The sequence below is a fragment of the Lotus japonicus genome, chromosome 4 (assembly GCF_012489685.1).
Source record: "Lotus japonicus ecotype B-129 chromosome 4, LjGifu_v1.2".
Lineage (NCBI taxonomy): Eukaryota > Viridiplantae > Streptophyta > Magnoliopsida > Fabales > Fabaceae > Lotus > Lotus japonicus.
The window spans coordinates 15,113,235-15,133,958 of NC_080044.1; the positions used below are offsets into that span (position 1 = coordinate 15,113,235).

At 36.9% G+C, this 20,724-nt stretch overlaps 3 protein-coding genes across 3 annotated transcripts; all 3 read right to left on the reverse strand.

Annotated features, from left to right (window-relative positions):
• Positions 1-2,172: 2,172 nt before the first annotated feature.
• Positions 2,173-6,457, reverse strand: LOC130713761 (phosphoglycerate mutase-like protein 4). The gene is made up of 7 exons (XM_057563556.1): positions 6,323-6,457; positions 6,109-6,187; positions 5,103-5,153; positions 4,899-5,009; positions 3,932-4,060; positions 3,105-3,180; positions 2,173-2,804 (listed from the first exon to the last, which is right to left on the reverse strand). The coding sequence occupies exons 1-7, from the start codon at positions 6,448-6,450 to the stop codon at positions 2,581-2,583; spliced, it is 798 nt and encodes a 265-aa protein (XP_057419539.1). The 5' UTR covers positions 6,451-6,457; the 3' UTR covers positions 2,173-2,580.
• A 1,061-nt stretch (positions 6,458-7,518) lies between these two features.
• On the reverse strand, positions 7,519-9,745 carry LOC130713762 (phosphoglycerate mutase-like protein 4). The gene is made up of 7 exons (XM_057563557.1): positions 9,594-9,745; positions 9,297-9,375; positions 8,885-8,935; positions 8,640-8,750; positions 8,368-8,499; positions 8,090-8,165; positions 7,519-7,945 (listed from the first exon to the last, which is right to left on the reverse strand). The coding sequence occupies exons 1-7, from the start codon at positions 9,626-9,628 to the stop codon at positions 7,725-7,727; spliced, it is 705 nt and encodes a 234-aa protein (XP_057419540.1). The 5' UTR covers positions 9,629-9,745; the 3' UTR covers positions 7,519-7,724.
• A 5,085-nt stretch (positions 9,746-14,830) lies between these two features.
• On the reverse strand, positions 14,831-19,312 carry LOC130713484 (peptidyl-prolyl cis-trans isomerase CYP40-like). The gene is made up of 8 exons (XM_057563248.1): positions 19,058-19,312; positions 18,450-18,950; positions 18,052-18,139; positions 17,886-17,938; positions 17,096-17,197; positions 16,387-16,462; positions 15,745-15,782; positions 14,831-15,336 (listed from the first exon to the last, which is right to left on the reverse strand). The coding sequence occupies exons 1-8, from the start codon at positions 19,226-19,228 to the stop codon at positions 15,283-15,285; spliced, it is 1,083 nt and encodes a 360-aa protein (XP_057419231.1). The 5' UTR covers positions 19,229-19,312; the 3' UTR covers positions 14,831-15,282.
• Positions 19,313-20,724: the final 1,412 nt, after the last annotated feature.

Consider the following 20,724-nt stretch of genomic DNA (forward strand, 5'->3'; position numbering starts at 1 on the left):
CAAAATGAAAAGAATACAAAGAAAAGAGAAATTAGAGAGAAAATAGGAAAAGGAAAAAAAAGATGAAAAAACTTTATATGTTTCATGACTTCTAGGACCTAGTTGAATAATGTGGACAATGAAATAGTTCAAAATCATTTTGTTGGATTATGTTGCAAATTCGCTGTCATGATGTTGCGTAATTTATATTTTTGATTTGATGTTGGTGTAAATATAAATTGAGATGATACTATGATACTAATTCAAATTGTTCCACAGTAATGCAACAATTAGAGATTTTCTGGGGTGATAATCCATGAAGATGGTGTTGATAATGTTTCAACTGAAAGTTAAATAAATAAAATTGTGTTCAAATTATAACTATGAAATTGTTTAGTTCAACTAGTAAATGACTTGTTTTTACTCCCTCAAATTTCAGGTTTGAATCCCCTCAACCACTTTTTTGAAAAATGAGATTTCGTTAACGTCCGTCCCTTTTTTTAGACAGAAGAACTAAATTGAAAGATGTTTGCCACTTTTAGGAACCGCAGGATGATTTTTTTTTAGTTTAGGGACCAAGTTGACAGCGCCTGCCACTTTCAAAGATCAAAATGTGCATTTACCCTTCACCAGTCTACTAGCTGCAAATGAGCCACGTGAGTAGTGACGCCAATATTGCAATGTTTGCCTAGGACTAGTAAAAAAAGGGCTAGTGCACAGCCAGCCCACGTGGGTGGGATGTAGTATGCTATGTGACTTTGCTACCACATTAGAAATATGAGATTCCAGTGCGATATTTAAAAAGGCTTTGAGCTCTCAATTCTCAAACTAGCTGTTGTGATATGTTCATCCAAAGTTTCGTATAATATACTCAAGTGCTCAGTGTTATTAACTCATTAATGATTAGACCGAAGGATTAGTTTGGTGTTCGGCTTTGAAATGTAAAAAACCTTTAGGGCCCGTTTAGTGCGACGTATAGTATAAGACCTGATAGTATAAGACCTGATAGTATTAGGCCTGATAGTATAAGCCCTGATAACTTTCTTATACTATCCAGCGTTTGGCCATGCTCTGTATAATTTACCATATCGTTTAAATTAATGCAATTTTATGTTTAGTGAAGTATTGAATAATGTTATATAATAAAAATCAAATATGGAGGTGAATATAACGGTGGTGGCGGTGGTGATGGAAGTAGTGGTCGGTTGGTGGTGGTGGTGGCAATGGTGGTAGGTTGGTGTTGGTGGCGGTGGTGGTGACAGTGGAGATAGGTTGGTGGTGGTGGTGGCAACAATGGTGGTTGTGGTGGTGGCGATGATAGGGTGGTGGTGGTGGTGGTGGTGGTAAGGCGGTGGGGGTGGCGTCTGCGGTAGGGTGGCGGCTACGGTGGATGGTGGAGGCAATGGTGGTTGTGGTGGCGATAGGGTGGTGGTTGTGGTGTCGGTGGTGGTAGGGCGATGGTGGCAGCGACAGTGGTGGTGATCGGGTGGTGGCAGCGATGGTGGTTGTGGTGTTGGCGAAGATAGGGTGGTGGTAAGGCGGTGGCGGTGGCGGCTGCAGTATGGTGGCGGCGACGGTGGAAGGTGAAGGCAATGGTGGTGGTGGTAGCGATAGGGTGGTGGCGGCGATTATGGTGGCGACGGTGGAGGGTGGAGGCAATGGTGGTGGTTGTGGTGTCAGTGGTGGTGGTGGTGGTGGCAATAGAGTGGTGGCGGCGATTATGGTGGCGACGGTGGAGGGTGGAGGCAATGGTGGTGGTGGTGGCGATAGGGTGGTGGTTGTGGTGTCAGTGGTGGTGGTGGTGGCAATAGAGTGGTGGCGGCAATTATGGTGGCGGTGGCGATAGGGTGGTGGTTGTGGTGTCGCTGGTGGTGGTGGCGGCAACACTAGTGGTGACGGTAGGGCGGTGGTGGCGACGGCGGTGGTGATCGGATGGTGGCGGCAACACCGGTGGCGGTGGTGGTGCCAATGGTGGTGTAAGTTGGCAGCAATGGAGGGTGGTGGTGATGGTGACTTATACGTCACAACCTTATCATGCCTTATCCTTCACTCACATGATGGATTAAATTATACGTCATTTTAACGTATAAGGAGACTTTGATGGATAAACTTATACAATACAATGTCATCACCAAACAATGAATAAACTCATAATGTATTGTATAAGCTTATACTATCATGTCTAATACGGCGTGCCAAACGAGTCCTTAGATTTCCATCGTTTAAATTAATCTTGCTACTGAAGTAGCCTTACAAAAGGCTCACCCTTTTTTAAGTAATAATACTAAAATGGGAAATGCACACCATTGCATTCTCCACTACATTTAACAGTTTGAATAGATTTAAAAAGAAAAAGTTCTTAATGCCAGATTGATGCATCACCGCCAAAAAAAAACATTGTTTAGGCCTTTAGGCACATCCTTACATGGTGAGCATATATTTGCATGGTAACATACAAAATATATGTACTTCCCATGATAGGAGGCCAAAATCAGATTTGAAAGCACCACTTAATATCCTTTTCCGCTCTTCTTCCTCTAAACCTTAACTTGGGATGGGAAACAATCAAAACTTTATTACCTTTGGATGGGAAACAATGGCCTAACCAGAAGTTTTATCACCACCAAAACCAGACTCCAGAAACCCAGTTTGGCTCAGATGGCTAACATCGCCCCACACTTTTAAGATCCATTTGTCCTCACCATACAAGTGGAAAACACTGATGCTTGTGTTCAGTACCTTCCCAGCGGGCTTTCCGGTTGGGCAGGCCCGCCTGTAAAGTGATCGAATGAATGCACCATGAGTGACAACGACTACACGCTCCCCTGCAGTTAATTAATACAGATAACATAAGCCTAATGTAGCTGTTAATGGACTTTGAAATGAGATATATGTATTAGGATTTTCAGATAAATTTACGACAAGGATGTTTAAGCAAGACATCAAGTGCCATAGGGGCAAAGTAACTCGCATCTCAAGCCAATCTAACCAGGCAAGTCAGGGTGTCATGCAGAGTACTGAGATTATTGGATGAACTACAAGGTTCATAATCAAACCAATAACTAATAGGATAAACATAATTTCCATGAGATGTCATGACAGAAAAACTTTTACCGGTAGCCTACCTTGATGCTTTAAGGCGATTCTCTGCAATGCAGATGTGGAGCGATCAAAAAGTTGAACAAAACTTTCTCCACCACCCTGCACATAATGGTACATGGATAAATGTAATGTTTATGCAAAATTTAAAGCATTTATCATTTACATATTCATTAAGCATCCATAAACATAAACTGGATGACAAACATCATGCCATAGGAAGTTTTAATATACATGAATATACCCTTGTTTCCACATTATGCCACACTGCCACAGGTGTTGAACCTTTACTTTTACAATCTCATTTCTTTCAGCCATAGCTTATAATCGGAAACACCAGAAAAAAATATCTGAGGTACAAGAAAGACTACCTGACAATGATTTAGTTACTATATAAAACAAATAGGACAATTAGATCATGAATAAATAAGCTAGTTCTACATCGGAATTTAAAGCAGACTCCAAATGATTTGTTAGAATTGTCAGACAGGTTGTTCTTAGCATTTCTAGATTTTTGAAAATGGATAATCTAACAGAGCATAAAATGATTTTCTTTTTTAAAAAAAATATCTCTAACCGAAAATTTAGAAGATGAGCGAAACTCATCTGACTGATCTTTCATGTTTAATTATGCCATATGATATGACATAGTTTGGCTGATTCTTCAGTTTTCCATATGCAACCGCATATATGCACCTCCAGCAAGTCATCATTAACAATCATCTTCTAAATTCTTTGGACATGCTCCACTGAATTATTTTTCTGTTTATAGGTAGCATGGTCCAAATTTACCGCCTTGTAATTTCATTGACAAGGAATTTTATGCTTATAAGTAGGCTTCTATGGTACTTACTGGTATTTCCTGATCTTCATTCTTAGACATAAAAGCCTTATAAGCTGCGGGATATTTTGTCATTTCATGATACACAACGCCTTGCAGATCCCCGAGGTGTCTTTCCCGCAGGCCAGAATCCTTGACAACCTAAAGTTTCAATAAAAAAGTAAGTATTGCGGGGAAAATGAAGAGTATTTGACAGAACACTTGTACTTAATTGGTCAAGAATTAAAAACAAAAAATAGTAAACTTAAATTTTAAGAGTGACGTTATAGAAGAGATTGCATATACGAAATATTCAACTAAAGTAAGACTTGAGATATTTTTCTATTTCTATCTGTTAGAAAGTCTACAAAATATCTCAGAATATCTTTAGTATATATGTCAACATTAGAAAGTCTACAAAATATCTCAGAATATCTTTAGTATATATGTCAAGATTTTAAAATATCTTTACGTTATCTAAGTATATCTTTAGAACATATAGTGAAATGAATTAGTAATCTAATTGAGGAACCAACTTTAGGAGTTGTTGCCTATTCACTGTGTTTCCTCCCTTATTTCCTTATAAAATTAATATTAGCAGTTAGTATATCTGGATTAAGGCAACTAATAATACTAAACTAGGTCTTGATCAAATAATTTATAAAAGTAGGACCATTGGAAAAGTTTTATATCAAATCATCACAGATCAATTTTTATCTCATTCCCCGCGTATAGCTTCAACCCTAAGACTATCTAAGCAAAAAAACCATTCATAACTGTGCATTTCATAATTACCAAAAACAGCAAGATTATGTCAAGCATAGTCAACCATAGGTCCTGATAATGATAAGAAAGAACATTTGAATACCTATAAACCAAAGGAGTAATGACTTCAAGTATTGAACATATTAAACTAGAAAATAGAAATCCTTACTAGGTTATTATCTTATTACAATTAAATTATAAAAAATGCAACATTAAGCAAACATTGAGTTCTAACCTCTACCCCTCCACATTTGGATGCAATAACCTGTGCTGTTTCAAAGGCCCGTTGCAAGTCAGAAGAATATATAATGGAGACCTTTGATTCTCTGGATAGTCTATCAGCCACCTCAATTGAAAAGTTTACAGGAATTAGGGCAATGAAGGTATAAATAAACAAAAATGTAATGTAAGGATCAAGTCATGGCCAGTTTCAACTTACTGCAACTGCTTGCTGTCTACCAGTTTCATTTAATTCAACATCCAGCTGTCCCTGTTTACATATATTAAAGAAATATGAACATAATCAAGGCCAGAAAACTCTAAAGAAAACTGATATAAGAATAATGCACAAGAAAAAAAATCTTAGTAATAGCAGACACATAGTTGGTAGATATTTATATTGCTGTAGAAGGACAAGGAAAAACAGTTAGACCTAGAAAGCACTCTGTCATGGCCTCATAAGGGTATGTATGAAAAGAATAAGCAAACTATATTAATGGTCCTTTCTAAGATTCACTATCAGAAAATAGGGACATCCTAGACTCACTTTAAACATTAGTTTCATGTTTTAGAAGTCCATAACTTTTTATCATTGCCTCCGCAAATGCCAAAGTTTGTAACTTTTGGATATACGGTATAGTTGTTTTTACAAGACAGAGACAATAGTTACATATTTTCACGGGCGGAAGGGTACCTCACTTGATGGGTTAAGGGAAATGAAAGGATTTGCAGGGTGAAGGACCAGGGTGAACCCTGGCAAAGAACTAATTTACTACTCCTTTTGTCCCCTATTATAAGACCTTATTGTGAGACAATAAAAGGTCTTATAATAAGGGACGGAGGGAGTAACAAATAAGAACTAACATTTTGCCTATAAAAAAGAAAAAACACAAGACCCTTTTGGTGAAACACCAGAAGTTTATAAAATTTCATGTTGTAAATAACCTACAGCTACCGATATACAATTTTCCTAAAAATGTAGCCTAGTATGCCTACATTGGAATCCTAATCATATAAAACTAAGACTAAAAGAAAAGGTACAGAGTTCTTAAGCAGTTATTTCAGGATATTGCTGGAAACTAACCAAGTGATTGAAATTATTTCAGAATAACAACAATCTTTATTTGAATTTCATGAAAAAAAACTTGATGGTCATGAACAAATTTGTTTAATGCAACAAAAAAATGAGGTAGATTATCATAAACAACGTATTCAATGAAATGCACCTGGATTCTGTTTGCAGCATTCCAAGCTGTTTCACCATGGCGCACCACTACAATCTCAGCATAATCTGGATGGGGAGAGCTGAAACGAGCATAATCTTACTAATCAGTTCGAGAAAAATTGAAATTGAAATAGGAAGAGCAATGAAAATTTGGGATTTTCATTGAATTGGGGACATGGTGATGCGAAAATAGTATGAAGAATGAGTTGAGGAACCTGGAATTGGAATCGTCGATGGAAGACTCTGACATTGTGTGAGTCTGAACGAGAGAGCGAGTGAGAATGCTGCGTGCGTAGCTTTTCTCAATTTTTAAAGCGCCACCAAGAATGAGTTTACACACCATAAATAACTTAAGTCTATGTGGATGTTTGAAAGTTAATGTTAAAATTACTCCCTGAGCTTGCAAATAAATTTAATTTTAGTCCTTTAAATAAATAAAAAAAGATGTTTATTTGCGGTCATTTATACAATTAACGGCGGTTCTTGACTGCCACTAAAAGTACAAGTTTAAATACATAAACGACAATGGTTAGAATGATTTGTAACTGTTTTCCGAACTGTTGAAGACACACCAACATATTTGTTATCTCAATTTTAAAATTTTATAAAAGATTTAAAATTGAGAGTAGCTTATGTGCTGCAAGTCCTACGACGTTCTCTGATAGGTCCTCCTACGAGAACCTTCAGTTGAAGTTGGAGAATAGTATCATCGACGATGTTTATGTCGTTGGCATATCGCCTTCGCTATGTGCCGCACCATAACGACTAATTTCTCTTCCCTCTTTTTTGAATTCAATCACCATTTTCTTTCGAGGACTTGAAAGACGATGTTGACGCGGACCCGAGAGGTGGCACAAGTCCAAGAATTTGCTGCCATTGATGGATTAAGAGCTAGTTCTTCAATCATCACTTTCTTTCTAAAAGCTAAATTTTTTAGCTTTCAGAGTTTCAAGTTCTAGATATCTATGTGTGGGGAGAAGTTTTATGTTATTTATGGTAATATTTCTGACTTCCTAATCATATAAGAAACTTGTATCCCTATTTTTGTGTTCCTTCTTGTTCATTAATCCAAAATCAAGACAAATGATGATGTGCAATATGGTTCAGCCAAAGACCACCAAATGTAACCTAAAGCAGAAAAAAAAATGGCCAAGTAAGTAATACTACTCCTAGACTTCCTAATACGAGACCCGATCCTGAGATTTGAAACCAAACTTCATATGAAGAGGATAGATGAGGCGATTCAGGTTAGCTTTTGAAAGTTCAAGCTCCATAAGTGTAATATAACCACATTTTCCAGAAGTTGGATTTCCGCAATATCATATTACACTTTCACAAACGATGATTTGCGATAAAGGGATACAAATATATAAACCTCATAATTGGAAACAATTAACAATAAGTTTCATGCTAATTTATAAACCTCACAAAAATATATTATTGTCTAGCCGTTTGTACCCTTTAAACAGTGATGGTAACATAAATTTTGGTACTAAGGTACAAATCAAATATGAACAATTTCATGCCCATGATAGGGGCCAAATTATTCCTTTCCTTTCTTTCTTCTCTTTCCTTTAGATCTTCATTAACATCAGATAGGAAACAGAGCATTACAGCCTAGGCAGAAGTTTTGTTACCCCCAAAACCAGACTGCAGAAACCCATTTTGGTTGAGATGACTAACATCACCCCAAATTTTCAAGGTCCATTTGTCTTCACCATACAAATGAAAAACACTAATGGAAGTGTTGTGTATATGTGTAGACCTTTCATTTGGGCATGCCCACTTGTGAAGTGTGTGGATGGAGGCTCCATGACTGACAACAACTACTCTTTCCCCTGCAACAATTAGTACATATAACATCAATCTAATGTAGCTATGGGGAGAGAACCAAACTTTGAAAAGGGACACATTAAGTAAGTTTCATGACAATTAAAGCTATATGAAGGATCACATAAGGAGTCAATATGGAAGGACTATACCTTTATGATTTCTGCCAATCCTTAACAATGCAGATTTGCAGCGTTCAAATAGTTGAACAATACTTTCTCCACCGCCCTGTACATAATGCATGTGAAGCATTCAACTTCATTGTAATTACTTATTCATAACATTCATATATAAACTGAATTTTCCTTAAGCACTCAGAAGATACTGTACCCTTGTGTCAACATCAAGCAGTTAATAGATATTAAACTTTCGATAATCTCAATTCTCTCCTCAAAATTACTAGGACATGCGAACGATTGTTATAACTTACTGGAATTTTTTGATTTTCATCCTCGGACTTCAAAGCCTTGTAACCTATGGGATTAGTCTTTTCTAGTCCATGATAAACAAGACCTTGAAGTTCCCCCATATGTCTTTCCCTAAGGTCAAAATCCTTGAAAACCTGGAGTTTCAATCAAAGTTCAGTATTGTTAAAATAGACCAAAATATCACATGATCACTTGTAAATCATGATCAGGTTATTGTGATCTAAGTGATAAGTGAAGCTAGCACTAAAATGCAAAATTGAGCTTGGGGTCAAACCTCTAGGCCTCCACATGTGGATGCAATTATCTGTGCTGTTTCTAGTGCTCGTTGAGCGTCAGAAGAATATACAGCAGAGATCTTTGGTTCCCTGGATAGTCTCTTAGCCACCTATTCTCCATTGTAAAATTCACCGAAATTAGCTAGGTATATTGTATGGCATAAATAATCAAAACTGTGAGGCAAGAATTCAGTCATGGTTCCTATAAAGAAAAGAAATTAAGAATGCAACAATAACAACTTACTGCTGCTGCTTGCATTCTTCCAGCTTCATTCAATTCAATGTCCGCTTGTCCCTGTTAACATATATTAGAGAAAATTGAACATAGTCAAGAAAAGAAAACTTGACAGAACCATACATGTAAAGTTTGTTTTCATGTGAAAGAGACAAAAGGTTATTGGTGACTATTGAACATTATTCACTCAAGAAGAGTGCGAGTGACACTCACTCACTCACTCACCTTACTACACTCTCATTTATTGGTTGAAATTCAAGTAGACCTCACTAAAGTAGGAGTTGACCTCGTATTTTTAGTGAACCCTATATGAATTTAACCAGATAAATGTGAGAATGTACGTTGGAAAGAGAATGTTAAAGCGAGTGTTCCGTCCACACGGTCAATTCATAATGCAGAAGCTGAAAATTAGAATAAGTACCTGAATCAGTCCTTGAGCATTCCATGCTGTTTCACCGTGACGCACCACAACAATCTCAGTCAAATCTAGATGGGGATGGCTATAATTAAACAACACCATATTTTTTCAATTAGTTTAAGGACTGCCAAGGAAGAATGGAAATGAACAAGGAATAGGAGAACAAATTAACAGAAAACTTTCAATTATCATTACAATAGTTACATTCAAGTGTGAAAAATAAATGTTGACATAAATGGATTACTCTATTTCCCATGTGAAGTGCAACAAAGTTAAGGAAAGCCAAAGTGGGGAATTAACCTTGAAAATGAATCGTTGATGGAAGATTCAGCCATTCTGTGTATGTGACTAGAGTAATCAACTAACCAGTTGAACTAAGGTTCGTGGTTTGGTAAGAACAACTAAGAATTTGAAGCACAATATAAGAAGAAGCACGAGGGATGTAAATGATGTTATTTTAACATTTTCATTTCCTCGTTGCTTCTCTTTTTTGTTTTCTAATATATCACTCAACATGCTAACTATAATTTATATTTTCTGTGTTGACGGAGTCTATAACAACCATCAAACTTAATTTCATCGTTGCTTCGCTTTCTTTTATTTTAATAGCTTGCAACACAAAACAGTATTATATAATCTATATTTTCATCGTCTTTTTCACTCCCGAATTAGCTAGGCTCCTTCTGAGAGGAAAGCACGAAGCACGTTCAATTCGGATGTCTGTGCCCTGTTGCCACGTTTGTGCTTCATTCATCTCTGGAGTGACGTGAGGTTATTCTAATTTAAATAGAGATTTTGAGTTTAAGTCTTAGTGAAGGCAGCATCTATATTAAGTATTTAGTAGAGAATTTGGTGTGCTCCTAACTCGAACAAAATGGTCTTATGTGTGGTTTAAACCAAAAAGACTTTTTTATTAGTTGAGGCATTTCTTGGTAGCTACATAATTTGGTGCGCTTGGAGCTGAGTATGAAGAGTTTGTTTGGTTTTCAGTTGGGTGAATGTGAAAGCACATTCACTCAATCCAACAAGTGCATTCCGTTGGCTGAATGTGCATTGAAAATCGTGATTTCGAATTTCAATACTTCAAACAGACTTTCTAGCTGAAAACTAAACATGCACGAAACCAGAACTTACTTGACTCTGATCATCGATAATATTTTTGGTTGGTGATAAAGTGTTCTTCGAGAAAGTTAGGAGAAAGTACATTTGCACAATGGTAAGAGATGCATAGAGGCCGAGGGAGTAAGGAGAGTCCAAGGTGGAAAAGATACCTGCAAATGAGTAAAGACTAAAGACACAAAAAGAGAGAATTTTCTAAAAAGAGGAAGTACTAAATATGAGTAGTAATTAATAATGTTTTACAATAGTGACAAAAAAAGGAAGTACAGTAGTAATGACTAAATGTTTTACAATAGTGACCAAACCTATAGTTTGATTGAGTTGTGTGATTGTAAGACTATGTACAATGGTTGAATTCATTCAACATCATATTTTTTCACTTTTTACATTTCACATTATCTTCTCTCTCTTCCATCTAATAATTCAACAAACATTCAACTTTTACTCACTACAATGGTTCTGTTTAATAAAATTCAACACCCTACCAGTACCCACCACTTTTATTTCATATTCTTTACTTTCTTTTATTATTTTGTTTTTGTGATTATATATTAATAACAATTATCGATTTAAATTAAATTAAAATAATTTAGAGTTAATTTTTTTTCTTTCTAGTTTAGTAATTTTATATTCTTAATTAATTTTTTCTTGCAAGTAAAAAAAACGACATATAGGGATAGTAATTATTAAAACAAGTGAAATTACAAAAAACTTAAAATGCAATACAATACACTAATTAAAACAAGTGAAATTACAAAAAAGGTAATTGACAGAGTTTTGGGTGTTAAAAGGGTTATTGTTGGGATCCATTTCACTAAAAATATGTTTAGAGCTACGAACAAGAGTTTATTGGAGGCTAAATAGAAAAACTAGAGGGGAAAATGTTGTTTTTTTTTCTTTGTCCAAATTAAATGAACCAAGTCTTTATATATATGCAAAAAAAAATGATGAATTTTGGTGAAAAAAAAATTAAATAAAAAATAAATTTACTATGAAATAATTGACCCCAAATAATTATGATGAGATAAGAATCTGGAAATTACAACAACTAATGAGATTTTGCCATGTGTATTGAGTGGGACCAAATCACTATTCATTCAACATGTTGAATCCATTGAACAACCCTTTCAACATCCCCATTGGAGTCATTCAACAGTTGAATGGGTTTTTCAACACCCATTCAACTACCCCATTGCAAGTAGTCTAAGGGCATCCAACATTTTCTTGGATGTCATGTTAGACTACCCACAATGGTTTCAACATTCAACACCCTCAACACTCCACTTTTTCTCTTCCCAACACTCCACATCACCTTCTCTCTCCAGTTCAACACTTCATTCAACTTTTACCCACTCCAATGGTTTTTCATTCAACACCCTACCCCCTACCCCACCACTTTTATTTCATATTTTGATTTAATTTTATATTTTTCTTTTTATGATTTCATAAAATTAAAATTTACGATAAAAATTAAATTAAATAAACTGATTTAGATGTTGATAATTGTTGGGAATTTGGTTAGAAGAATTCTGGGTGTTGAAATGGTACTTGTTGGGATCCATTTCAAAGCAAAGGGATAGTAGAAAGATAATAAGATAAATAAGATGATGGAAAATTTGGTTTTTTTTTTTCTGTGTCCAAATCAAACGAACCAAGTCTCTATTTATAGAGAAAAAAAAATCATGAATTTTGGTAATTTTTTATATTTTTTAAAATTTTTTTTGAATGAAATAATTGAGTTGGAAATATTAGGAAAAAAAAATCGCCCGGACCAATCAACGCGTGACACGCGTCACCCTCAGACCGTCCTCTCTCTCCTCTGACGCGTGGCACGCACGCGCCTGTCGTTGCCCAACCGACGCGTGCCACGCGTCCCACCACAGTCCCGCCTGCTGCCACGGCCTGCCCGTAATGCGCCCTGTCTGCGCGTGTGTGGCACGCGCCTGGCATCAACCAACCAGGCCGTGCCACGTGTCACCGCGGGCAGGTTTCAACACAGTTGAAAATTTTCAACACCTCTCTCCTCCTTCCAACTTTCAACACTCACTTTCAACACCATTAAAACTCACTTTCAACATTAAACTACCCACTTTCAACACCATTGTGGGTAGTCTTACTAACTTTCAGCAATTTAGCTATAGTTTTCCTCTGATCAAGTTTCAGCTTTGCATCATAGTCGTCGACCAGCATGACGCTCACTCATTTGTAGGCCTTTTGGATCGACCAAGATGTGTGACTATGGGTTGTATGACTGTTTGGGCTGATAAAAAACAAAGAACATCACAAATAATATACTATTATAATTATAATGTTTAGTTTAATTCTAATTTGCATGCACTTGACATCATTAAGTAAGTTTGATAAATAGTTTAAGTCATTTACACATATACACCTTCATTGATTGTTTATTGAATATTTACAAGTATCTACGATTCGATTAAAATAATTCATCATTTCTTGATATATCAATAAATCAACGTTATTGCTTATATCAACTTGAGTTGGCACAACTGTCCACAAGTTCCAAATTGAATTTGACATCGATCTTCATAGGTCAAGGGTTTGAATCCTCATACATCCAGTAAAATCACAGTTGATTGACAACCCTTCTCGGAGAGATCCTCTGACGCTCTCAAACATAAGTGAGACTATGTTGGTCTCCTAGAATGTCATTGACACCCTGACCGGTAGTCCATAAGTGTTATTTCTCCCTTCATTAATATTTAAAGGGTCTTACATATTTAATAAATATGAAGAGAGAGACAAAAACACAAAATGAATTACATAATAGCACATGAGAGAGTTTTCACATGAAATCATCCTAATCCCTACTCTTGAACATCTATTTTTTTACATATTTTACTACTTGGATCTACATATTTTCGAGTTTTATAAGTTGCATTGATGGTTATGTCCTATATATACTTTTGGTTATATAACTACACTATTAATCACAACTCATTATTCTTTTTGTTTTGTTGATGCTTCAGAAGACAACTAATTATTCTGCGCCGCACAGATGTTATACTAATTAACCTTATGGACGGAGAAGGGGAGGAGAATCTATTGGGTGGCTGCCTCTAACTCTACACATCCAAACCTTGGTGTTTCCCAATTATCTAGAATTACCAAACCAGGTTTTTTCAGCATATGAGTCTCACAATCGCAGCATATCATATAGCCAAGTATTTACATGCACACAAGACGTAGCAAAGCGGTATAAACAATATGCTTCGTAGATATCTCATAAATATGCAACTTCAGATGACAATCTTCCTAGGAAATCTCAAATGACAATGTGACTTCATTCAGATAATTGTCCCCATCGACCAGACACAAAAAAACAGATAACTGTAACCACATTATATTTAACTGATTCTAGCAACCACAAAACAGATAATTGATGCCACATTATATCTATCCAAGGCTTCACGAAGTCAACGCAGGAAACATTGGAGGTAGTCATGTACCAAGAACGAGAAGAGGAAGATAACCAGAGTGTTGGACACGAGGATATAAAAGCAGAACTAGCTGAGGCAAAGGAAGAGCTCATGAGAGCTAAGGAGAGTGCAATGCAATCCTGGCTTGACTCCAAGCCTCTCATAGATGAACTTGAGAGGCAGAAAGCTAATCTTGCTGATGCTCAACAAAGTTCAAATACATCAGAAACTGACATTGCAGAGTTGGAATTGAAGCTGGAGATTATACTCGAGAGCATCAAATCCAAAAGGGAGGACCAACTCAAGACAGAAAGGATGATAGACGAGATGAACCATGTTTTGGATCAAACGCGTAATGAAATGGAAAGGCTCAAGCTTGAGGAAAAGAAAGAAAAGCAAACAAGGGCAAAACTGAGGCAAACTCTGCATTTAAGGAGGAATACAGCTCAAACCTTGCAGCTCACTCTTCAAGCTGTGCTTCTCGAGTCAGATGTTGTAGAAGAATCTACCGCCGAAGCAATTCAAGAGATCAACCATTCAGAAAGTCACACAGCTGCCATACAGCTTACACGTGAAGACTACCATGCCCTAAAAAGAAAAGCTGGAGAAAAAATATCACGAGCAAATTGGCTTATTTCTGCTTCTATGGAGCAAAAGCATGCTGCTGAGGCTACCCGTGAGTTAGCATCATCAAGATTGAACAAGTTTTACTCTAACAGATCATTGAGTACGAACAGAAGAAACAAAACAGGCGAATGGTGCACAGAAAAGGGTAAACGCCAAGAGGCAATTGTTGAAGAGGAAGTAGCAACTAACATAGAAAGTGCTTCACCCACATCCAATGCCAAATCATTGGCCAAGTTTGAAGGAGGAAAGCCACAGCAGTCCAGAGGATCAAGAATTAGTATCAAAACAGAAAAGAAAAAGCCATCCTTTTTGTACAAAATGAGAAAATGCCTTGAAGGCTTGAATAGAAGATAAGGAAAATGGGTGGATGACATTGCATATTCTTTAGTCAATCCATAAAGCAAAAATCAAGTTACATACAGCGATATGACTTTCTATATTATAATAAAACTGATAACACTTAAATCTAAAAATCAACAAAAGTGGAGTTTTACTGATTTGAACGGTTGATATTTACTTGCTGCCAGAAAAACTAGTGATTCGACCAAATACCATAGTTTGGGAGCACTCATTCTGACGTCTCAATATGCCTCTTTTGTCAAAAATCAACAGTTAATGGTTGACGCTCAAAGAGTTTGGCAGAAGGAAAAGGTATGAAATGACTATCTCTATCAAAACTTCACAATCTAGAGAGCATAAATTCGAGAACATATACTATATATGATGTTTACATGGACTACCCCCCACAAAAATCTAACTTTTCAGATCATACAGCTGCTACATGCACCATAACAGCAGGAACTCTATTTGAACATCTTAGCATAAGCTTTTTTCTCTTGATCACGTCTATCAGCAACCTGTATCCAAAATCAGTAATCAGAATAAACCTATTAAAGTGAAGTGTTAAGTAACCACTTATCCCAAAAAGCTTAAGCTGTTGGGTAAGAGCCACATCAATGGTTTTATATTATATTTTAACACGCCCCCTCACGCAAGAGCCCTTTGGGCTTGAAGCGTGGATAAATGCACCGGCCCGCCTACCATGTGCTTAATTAAATTCCACTTTTTAATTAGAAAGTGAGGGGTGCAAGGATCGAACTCTAGACCTCTCGGTCATAGAGGCTCTGATACCATGTTAAGTAACCACTTATCCAAAAAGCTTAAGCTGTTGGGTAAGAGCCACATCAATGGTTTTATATTATATTCTAACATGAAGTAAATGGCAAATGAAATGGTTGAGGAATAAAAAAGTTGAAATTATTGACCTTTTTCCTCGCAGCTGCAAACTCTTTCTTGATCCCTCCTGAAAACAGAGAAGGGAATTGTTACACTTTACTAGAAATACCACATGTTGGCTTCGCAACACCGGCAAAAATGTTAATATTCAAGTGCCATGGTCCAGTAATTTGTCAGATCTCTATACATTCATTCACTTCTGCTTAATATTGTAATGTACCATGGACGATCATATTCTTTAAAAACAAATACTAATTCCTACACACTGATGAGATAATTTCCTTTCAAAAGATTTCATATTTAAGTGATTGTGTCATTTACCCAAACAGGGATGGTTTAAGAACAATGAAATAGGGACTAAAGAGAAATAATTTAATGGAGAAAGTAATTTATTAGCTAGAACAAACACTAGACTATCATGTTGTGCATTGTGCCTTATTAAGTTATTATTGATGCCTTCCTTAAACCCTGGTATTCTTTAAGCCAAAAACTATGGTCCTAAATGAGTAAAACCTCACAATTTCATCAACCGGGGAAGTTCACTCCTAACAACACCCTCTCTCAAGAGAAGAAAAAAAGTAAATGATTTAAGAAAAGCAGTTTCTAGAAAGCATCCATGAGCACAAGCAATGAATGAAATTAAAATTCACAAAATTTAAATAGCCACCTACCATCATTTGGTTCCAACTCTAATGCTTTCTTGAAGCTTTCAACAGCACCATCTATGTCATTGAGTGCCATATATGCCTGAGATTGGGCAGACAAAAACATATATAACAAAATTACTGGCTTTAAATATATACATAATTATTTTAAGATTGCAAATTCATGAATGATATATCTCACGAAATTAGTTTTTGAGGATCTGTTTGGATGGAGGATTTAGGAGACAAAAAGAAGGAAGGGAAAGGCTTATTTTAGTATTTTCCCTGTTTCAGAGTTTAGTAAGAAAGAAGAAGGGAATGAGGATTTGTCATATACTCATATGCCCTATAAAATCTTTCTCATGCACTTTTAGTGACCCATTCCTTTCAATTTGTTGCATACTTGCATCTAATCTAGGGTAAGCATCTACCTTTCCTTCCCCCTTAACCTTTCCCTTTCCCTTCCCATTCCCACCATACATCCAAAAAAAAATCTTAAAGGCATCAAACAATTCACAAAAGCATATGAACTAAGGAAGCAAACACAGGCCTGAGACCTACTAGCATAGGTCTAATCTTGCTTTACAAAAAAATAAAATAGAAAAGCGCTGCATAAAATTCAAAAGTATAATAACAGATTAAATTGTTCAAAGATACATCACTGATCAGTGATCAGTGATCACACAATTTAAGCACTTTCATCAACATCCTACTTTCTTCAGGGTAAGATGTCAACCTGGCCTTTGCGGAACAAAGCTTTTGCATTATCTCCCTCATGCAATGCAAAGTCTGCATCTAGTACAGCTCCTTGTAGATCGCCTAATTTCAATTTACAAGCCTAAAAATCAAAACCACAGAACTCAAGTCATTTATTTAAGTGAACTGATTGATGAAAATAAGATAAATACAGAGTATAAGTATGTGGTATGTATGTCCGATAATAATTGTATGATGGTGTGTGCTGGATCATGATCATATCCAGTATCTCCTTCTCCCTGCCCTGTGAGTCTGAGCCTAAGAGAGTGAGCTTTTGTGTAGAACACACGGGTGTCTCTAATAAAATAATCACTCATAAGGTGGATGGCCACTGAGTGAAAAATAGTTATAGGGCAGGAAAGTAGGAACACCATCAAATCTGTAAAACATGAGCCAAGCAGATGTGAAGATCTGGTATATTTTATTTTATTTTTAAGGGGGGGGGGGAACAAACATAGGCATTGATTCCAATTTTCAATCTTGAGTCTTTCAGCATGCTAAAGCTTCTAAATGCTGAAAGCCTGATGCTCAACTTAACAATTAATTATTGAAAGTAAGCTCCTCATAATACCCTAAAACTAAAATCATGTTAAGGTTAGATATATAAAACCACGCTTAGGAATCTACCTAAACAACTGAAGCTTGTAGGAAAGTTGGTCCTTGACAATAAATAATAATCTTTAGTCTCAAATCTCAGATCCTAATAATTGGTAGCAGAACTATGCTCTAGTTGTGCTCACATAAAATTATGACATGGCCAAGGTACTTACAGAACTGTTGGTAAAGATTTGAGATTTGGTCTTCCTCAAAGCAGCACTCGTTTCTGCTAAGTCAAGAACAAAAAAACAAAAAGATAAGATACTAAAGAAGCAATATAGTAACCCAGACAACAAATAAAAAAAGACAGCAAAAGAGCAGCGAATCAATGAGATTGACCTTTGTCAATGTCATCCTTCTCCCAACACTCGTCCAAGTAGCGCAAGGCTTTGCGGTACTTTCTGACAGCCATCTTATAATCTTGCTTCTGGTTTGCAGAAACCATGCATCACGACACGACAAAGCTTATGATCAGAAGAAAGACAGCCACCAAATTCTCAATAAAACATTACGCTCTAAAGCCGTATATTCGTGAAAACTATCACTGAAACGAATACAAATCATATCATTCCTATGTATACTAAGCCTTTCACCTAACACTAAATAAGACTGTGTTTATCGTATAATGCAAAAATCACATAGTTCCTAAGTAATAGTAAGACATTATACTCTAAGGTAGCACAGTACTAAAAACAGTCACTCAAAGGAATCATTCGCATGAAAACTAAACCTTTCACCTTATATTGCTCATTCCCAAAACCTTTGATAGCATCCACAGCACTCATCCACCAAGAAAGCTCCTCATGCTTCTCATCAAGATCCGCCGGCCAATCAGGATAACTATCACCATCCTTAAAAAAGTTAAGCACTCCATAATCCCCCCCTTCCGGAATCACCCCACAATCAGCCACAACAACATCCTGAACCGGACGGTCATTCTCCCCAGTAGCAAGATGCTCAACAGAACGAACCACCCCCATCCCCTTAAGAACCTTCCCAAACACCACATGCTTCCCATCCAAGTGAGGGGTCCGAGTGGTAGTGATAAAAAACTGGGAGCCATTAGTGTCCGGGCCCGAATTCGCCATGGACAACATCCCTTTCCTCTCATGCTTCAGCTCAAAACCCTCATCCTCGAATTTCAAACCGTAAATCGATTCCCCGCCGGTTCCGTCACCGGCAGAGATATCCCCACCTTGGATCATGAAGCCTTTAATCACGCGGTGGAAACGCATACCCTACATTTAACAAACCAAAAAAACAAAAAAAACCCTCAATACTGTTAACAGTTACAACACCTAACGAACTCAATTTCAATGGCAGTTAGGAAAACGGTGATTGATACCTTGTAGTGGAGGGGAACGCCGGTGTGGGGACCGATGCCCTTTTCGCCAGTGCAGAGAGCGCGGAAATTCTCGGCGGTTTTGGGAACGACGTCGTTGAAGAGTTCGATGACGATGCGGCCTTCGAGTTCGCCGCCGATGCTGATGTCGAAGAAGACCTTAGGGTTCGCCATTTTTGTGAGATGGAGAAGGAGAAGGAGAAGGAGCAGAAGAAGAAGAGTGAAGTAGTAAAACCCTAATCCCGCTTTGTAATTCAAAAACCCTTTTTGTTTTCGTGCCGCGACAACTCTACGGTTACCAACTCCACGTGTCGTTTAACCCGCCTTTTCTTTTCTCTGTCTGGAAGAATCATAAAAAGTTTAAATAAAAACATTTGGTTTAGCTATTTGAGATTTGAGATTTTTTTGTGCGATTACTCTTACGAGACGAGAGCTGGATTTGCCACCCCAACCATTAGATTTCACACTCTCCATTTTCGGATTTTCAAGTTCCGAATTATTTCGGAATCTTATGTTCAGAAATTAATTCGTGATTTGTAGTGCAAAATACATGTAACACCACACTTTTGAGTGAAAAAATGCTTCGGAAACCTTATTTCCGAAATATTCCGGAAACTAAGTTTCCGTAAGTAAGGTGACATTTCTAATGAGTGGGGTGTCAAATCTAATGATCTTACGAGACTAGTTTGTATAATGGACAAATTAATTTTATTCTGTGGTTTGAACTTCTTACTTTAATTTATTTATTTATTAGGTTACCAATAAGGTGTTGGTCTAGTGGTAGGAAAGTTAGGTCCACGTAAAGATGAAGACACAGGTTTAAACCCCAAAAAATAATATGTTAAGAGGGGTTGTCACAATTTTCCGAAGTATAATTATATATTCACACCTCATTTTTTAGGTGTGGAGAGGTGAAGGAAGAGAGACATAGGAAGAAAAGAGAGATAAAGTAAAGATGTGATATGTGATTTTATTGATAGAAAAAAGAGAAATAATAATAAATGAAGGTGGAAAATAAATGGAGAGGTGTGTATATATCATAACTCTTTCCCGAATGGCCTTACACACCCTCTCAAAGACCAAAAAGAAAAAAGGCCATGACCTTGTTGGAGATCTCAAAGCTTAATAATTATTTATTGATAATGTTACTAAAAAGGTGTTGGCATAGTGGTAGACAAGTTAGATTCGTAGGGCTGAGGGCACCAATTCAAAGCACGAAAAATACCATATGTTAGAAGAGGGCAATGGCCCACACCTCCCACATAATATACTAGTGGTCGGGCAGCCTCCACAATAGCGACACCAAGGTGAGCCATGGTCTATGAGCTTCTTCCATATAAACAATTTCGGTGACACCAAGGTCGCCCCACCTCTAACATGGTCATTCAAGGCTCTTCCCCAAGGATTCTTAGGACATGAAGGTCACACCCTCACAACCTCCTCTACCATAAGCCTTGCTTCTCTACCTCTATCGATCGATGTGATCTCCATCATGGACATTACTAATGCATGCTACTTCCACCGCGGCACGATAAGATTAAAAACCCTACTTAGAAACTAAGTCAGTTAGATTAAGAAAAAACTATGAAGAACACAAAGAAATGTAAGAGAAATGCTCAAATTTTTGTGAGTGAAATTTTCATTATCCATTCAGCACACATTTTACTGTT

Bases quoted from the DNA above. Each gene is read 5' to 3' on its own strand.
- LOC130713761 (XM_057563556.1), bottom strand. From the start codon at position 6,450: ATGGTGTGTAAACTCATTCTTGGTGGCGCTTTAAAAATTGAGAAAAGC. The intron at 4,061-4,898 runs GTTAGAACTCAA...TTGAAACTTTAG, and splicing joins CCAAATGTGGAGGGGTAGAG to GTTGTCAAGGATTCTGGCCT. The intron at 3,181-3,931 runs GTAAGTACCATA...CATTATGTGCAG, and splicing joins ATGAAGATCAGGAAATACCA to GGTGGTGGAGAAAGTTTTGT.
- LOC130713762 (XM_057563557.1), bottom strand. From the start codon at position 9,628: ATGGCTGAATCTTCCATCAACGATTCATTTTCAAG. The intron at 9,376-9,593 runs GTTAATTCCCCA...GTTTAATTATAG, and splicing joins ATCAACGATTCATTTTCAAG to CCATCCCCATCTAGATTTGA. The intron at 8,936-9,296 runs GTACTTATTCTA...ATATGTTAACAG, and splicing joins ATGCTCAAGGACTGATTCAG to GGACAAGCGGACATTGAATT.
- LOC130713484 (XM_057563248.1), bottom strand. From the start codon at position 19,228: ATGGCGAACCCTAAGGTCTTCTTCGACATCAGCATCGGCGGCGAACTC. The intron at 18,951-19,057 runs GTATCAATCACC...TGTTAAATGTAG, and splicing joins GCGTTCCCCTCCACTACAAG to GGTATGCGTTTCCACCGCGT. The intron at 16,463-17,095 runs GTTGACATCTTA...GCCCAATCTCAG, and splicing joins CTTTGTTCCGCAAAGGCCAG to GCATATATGGCACTCAATGA.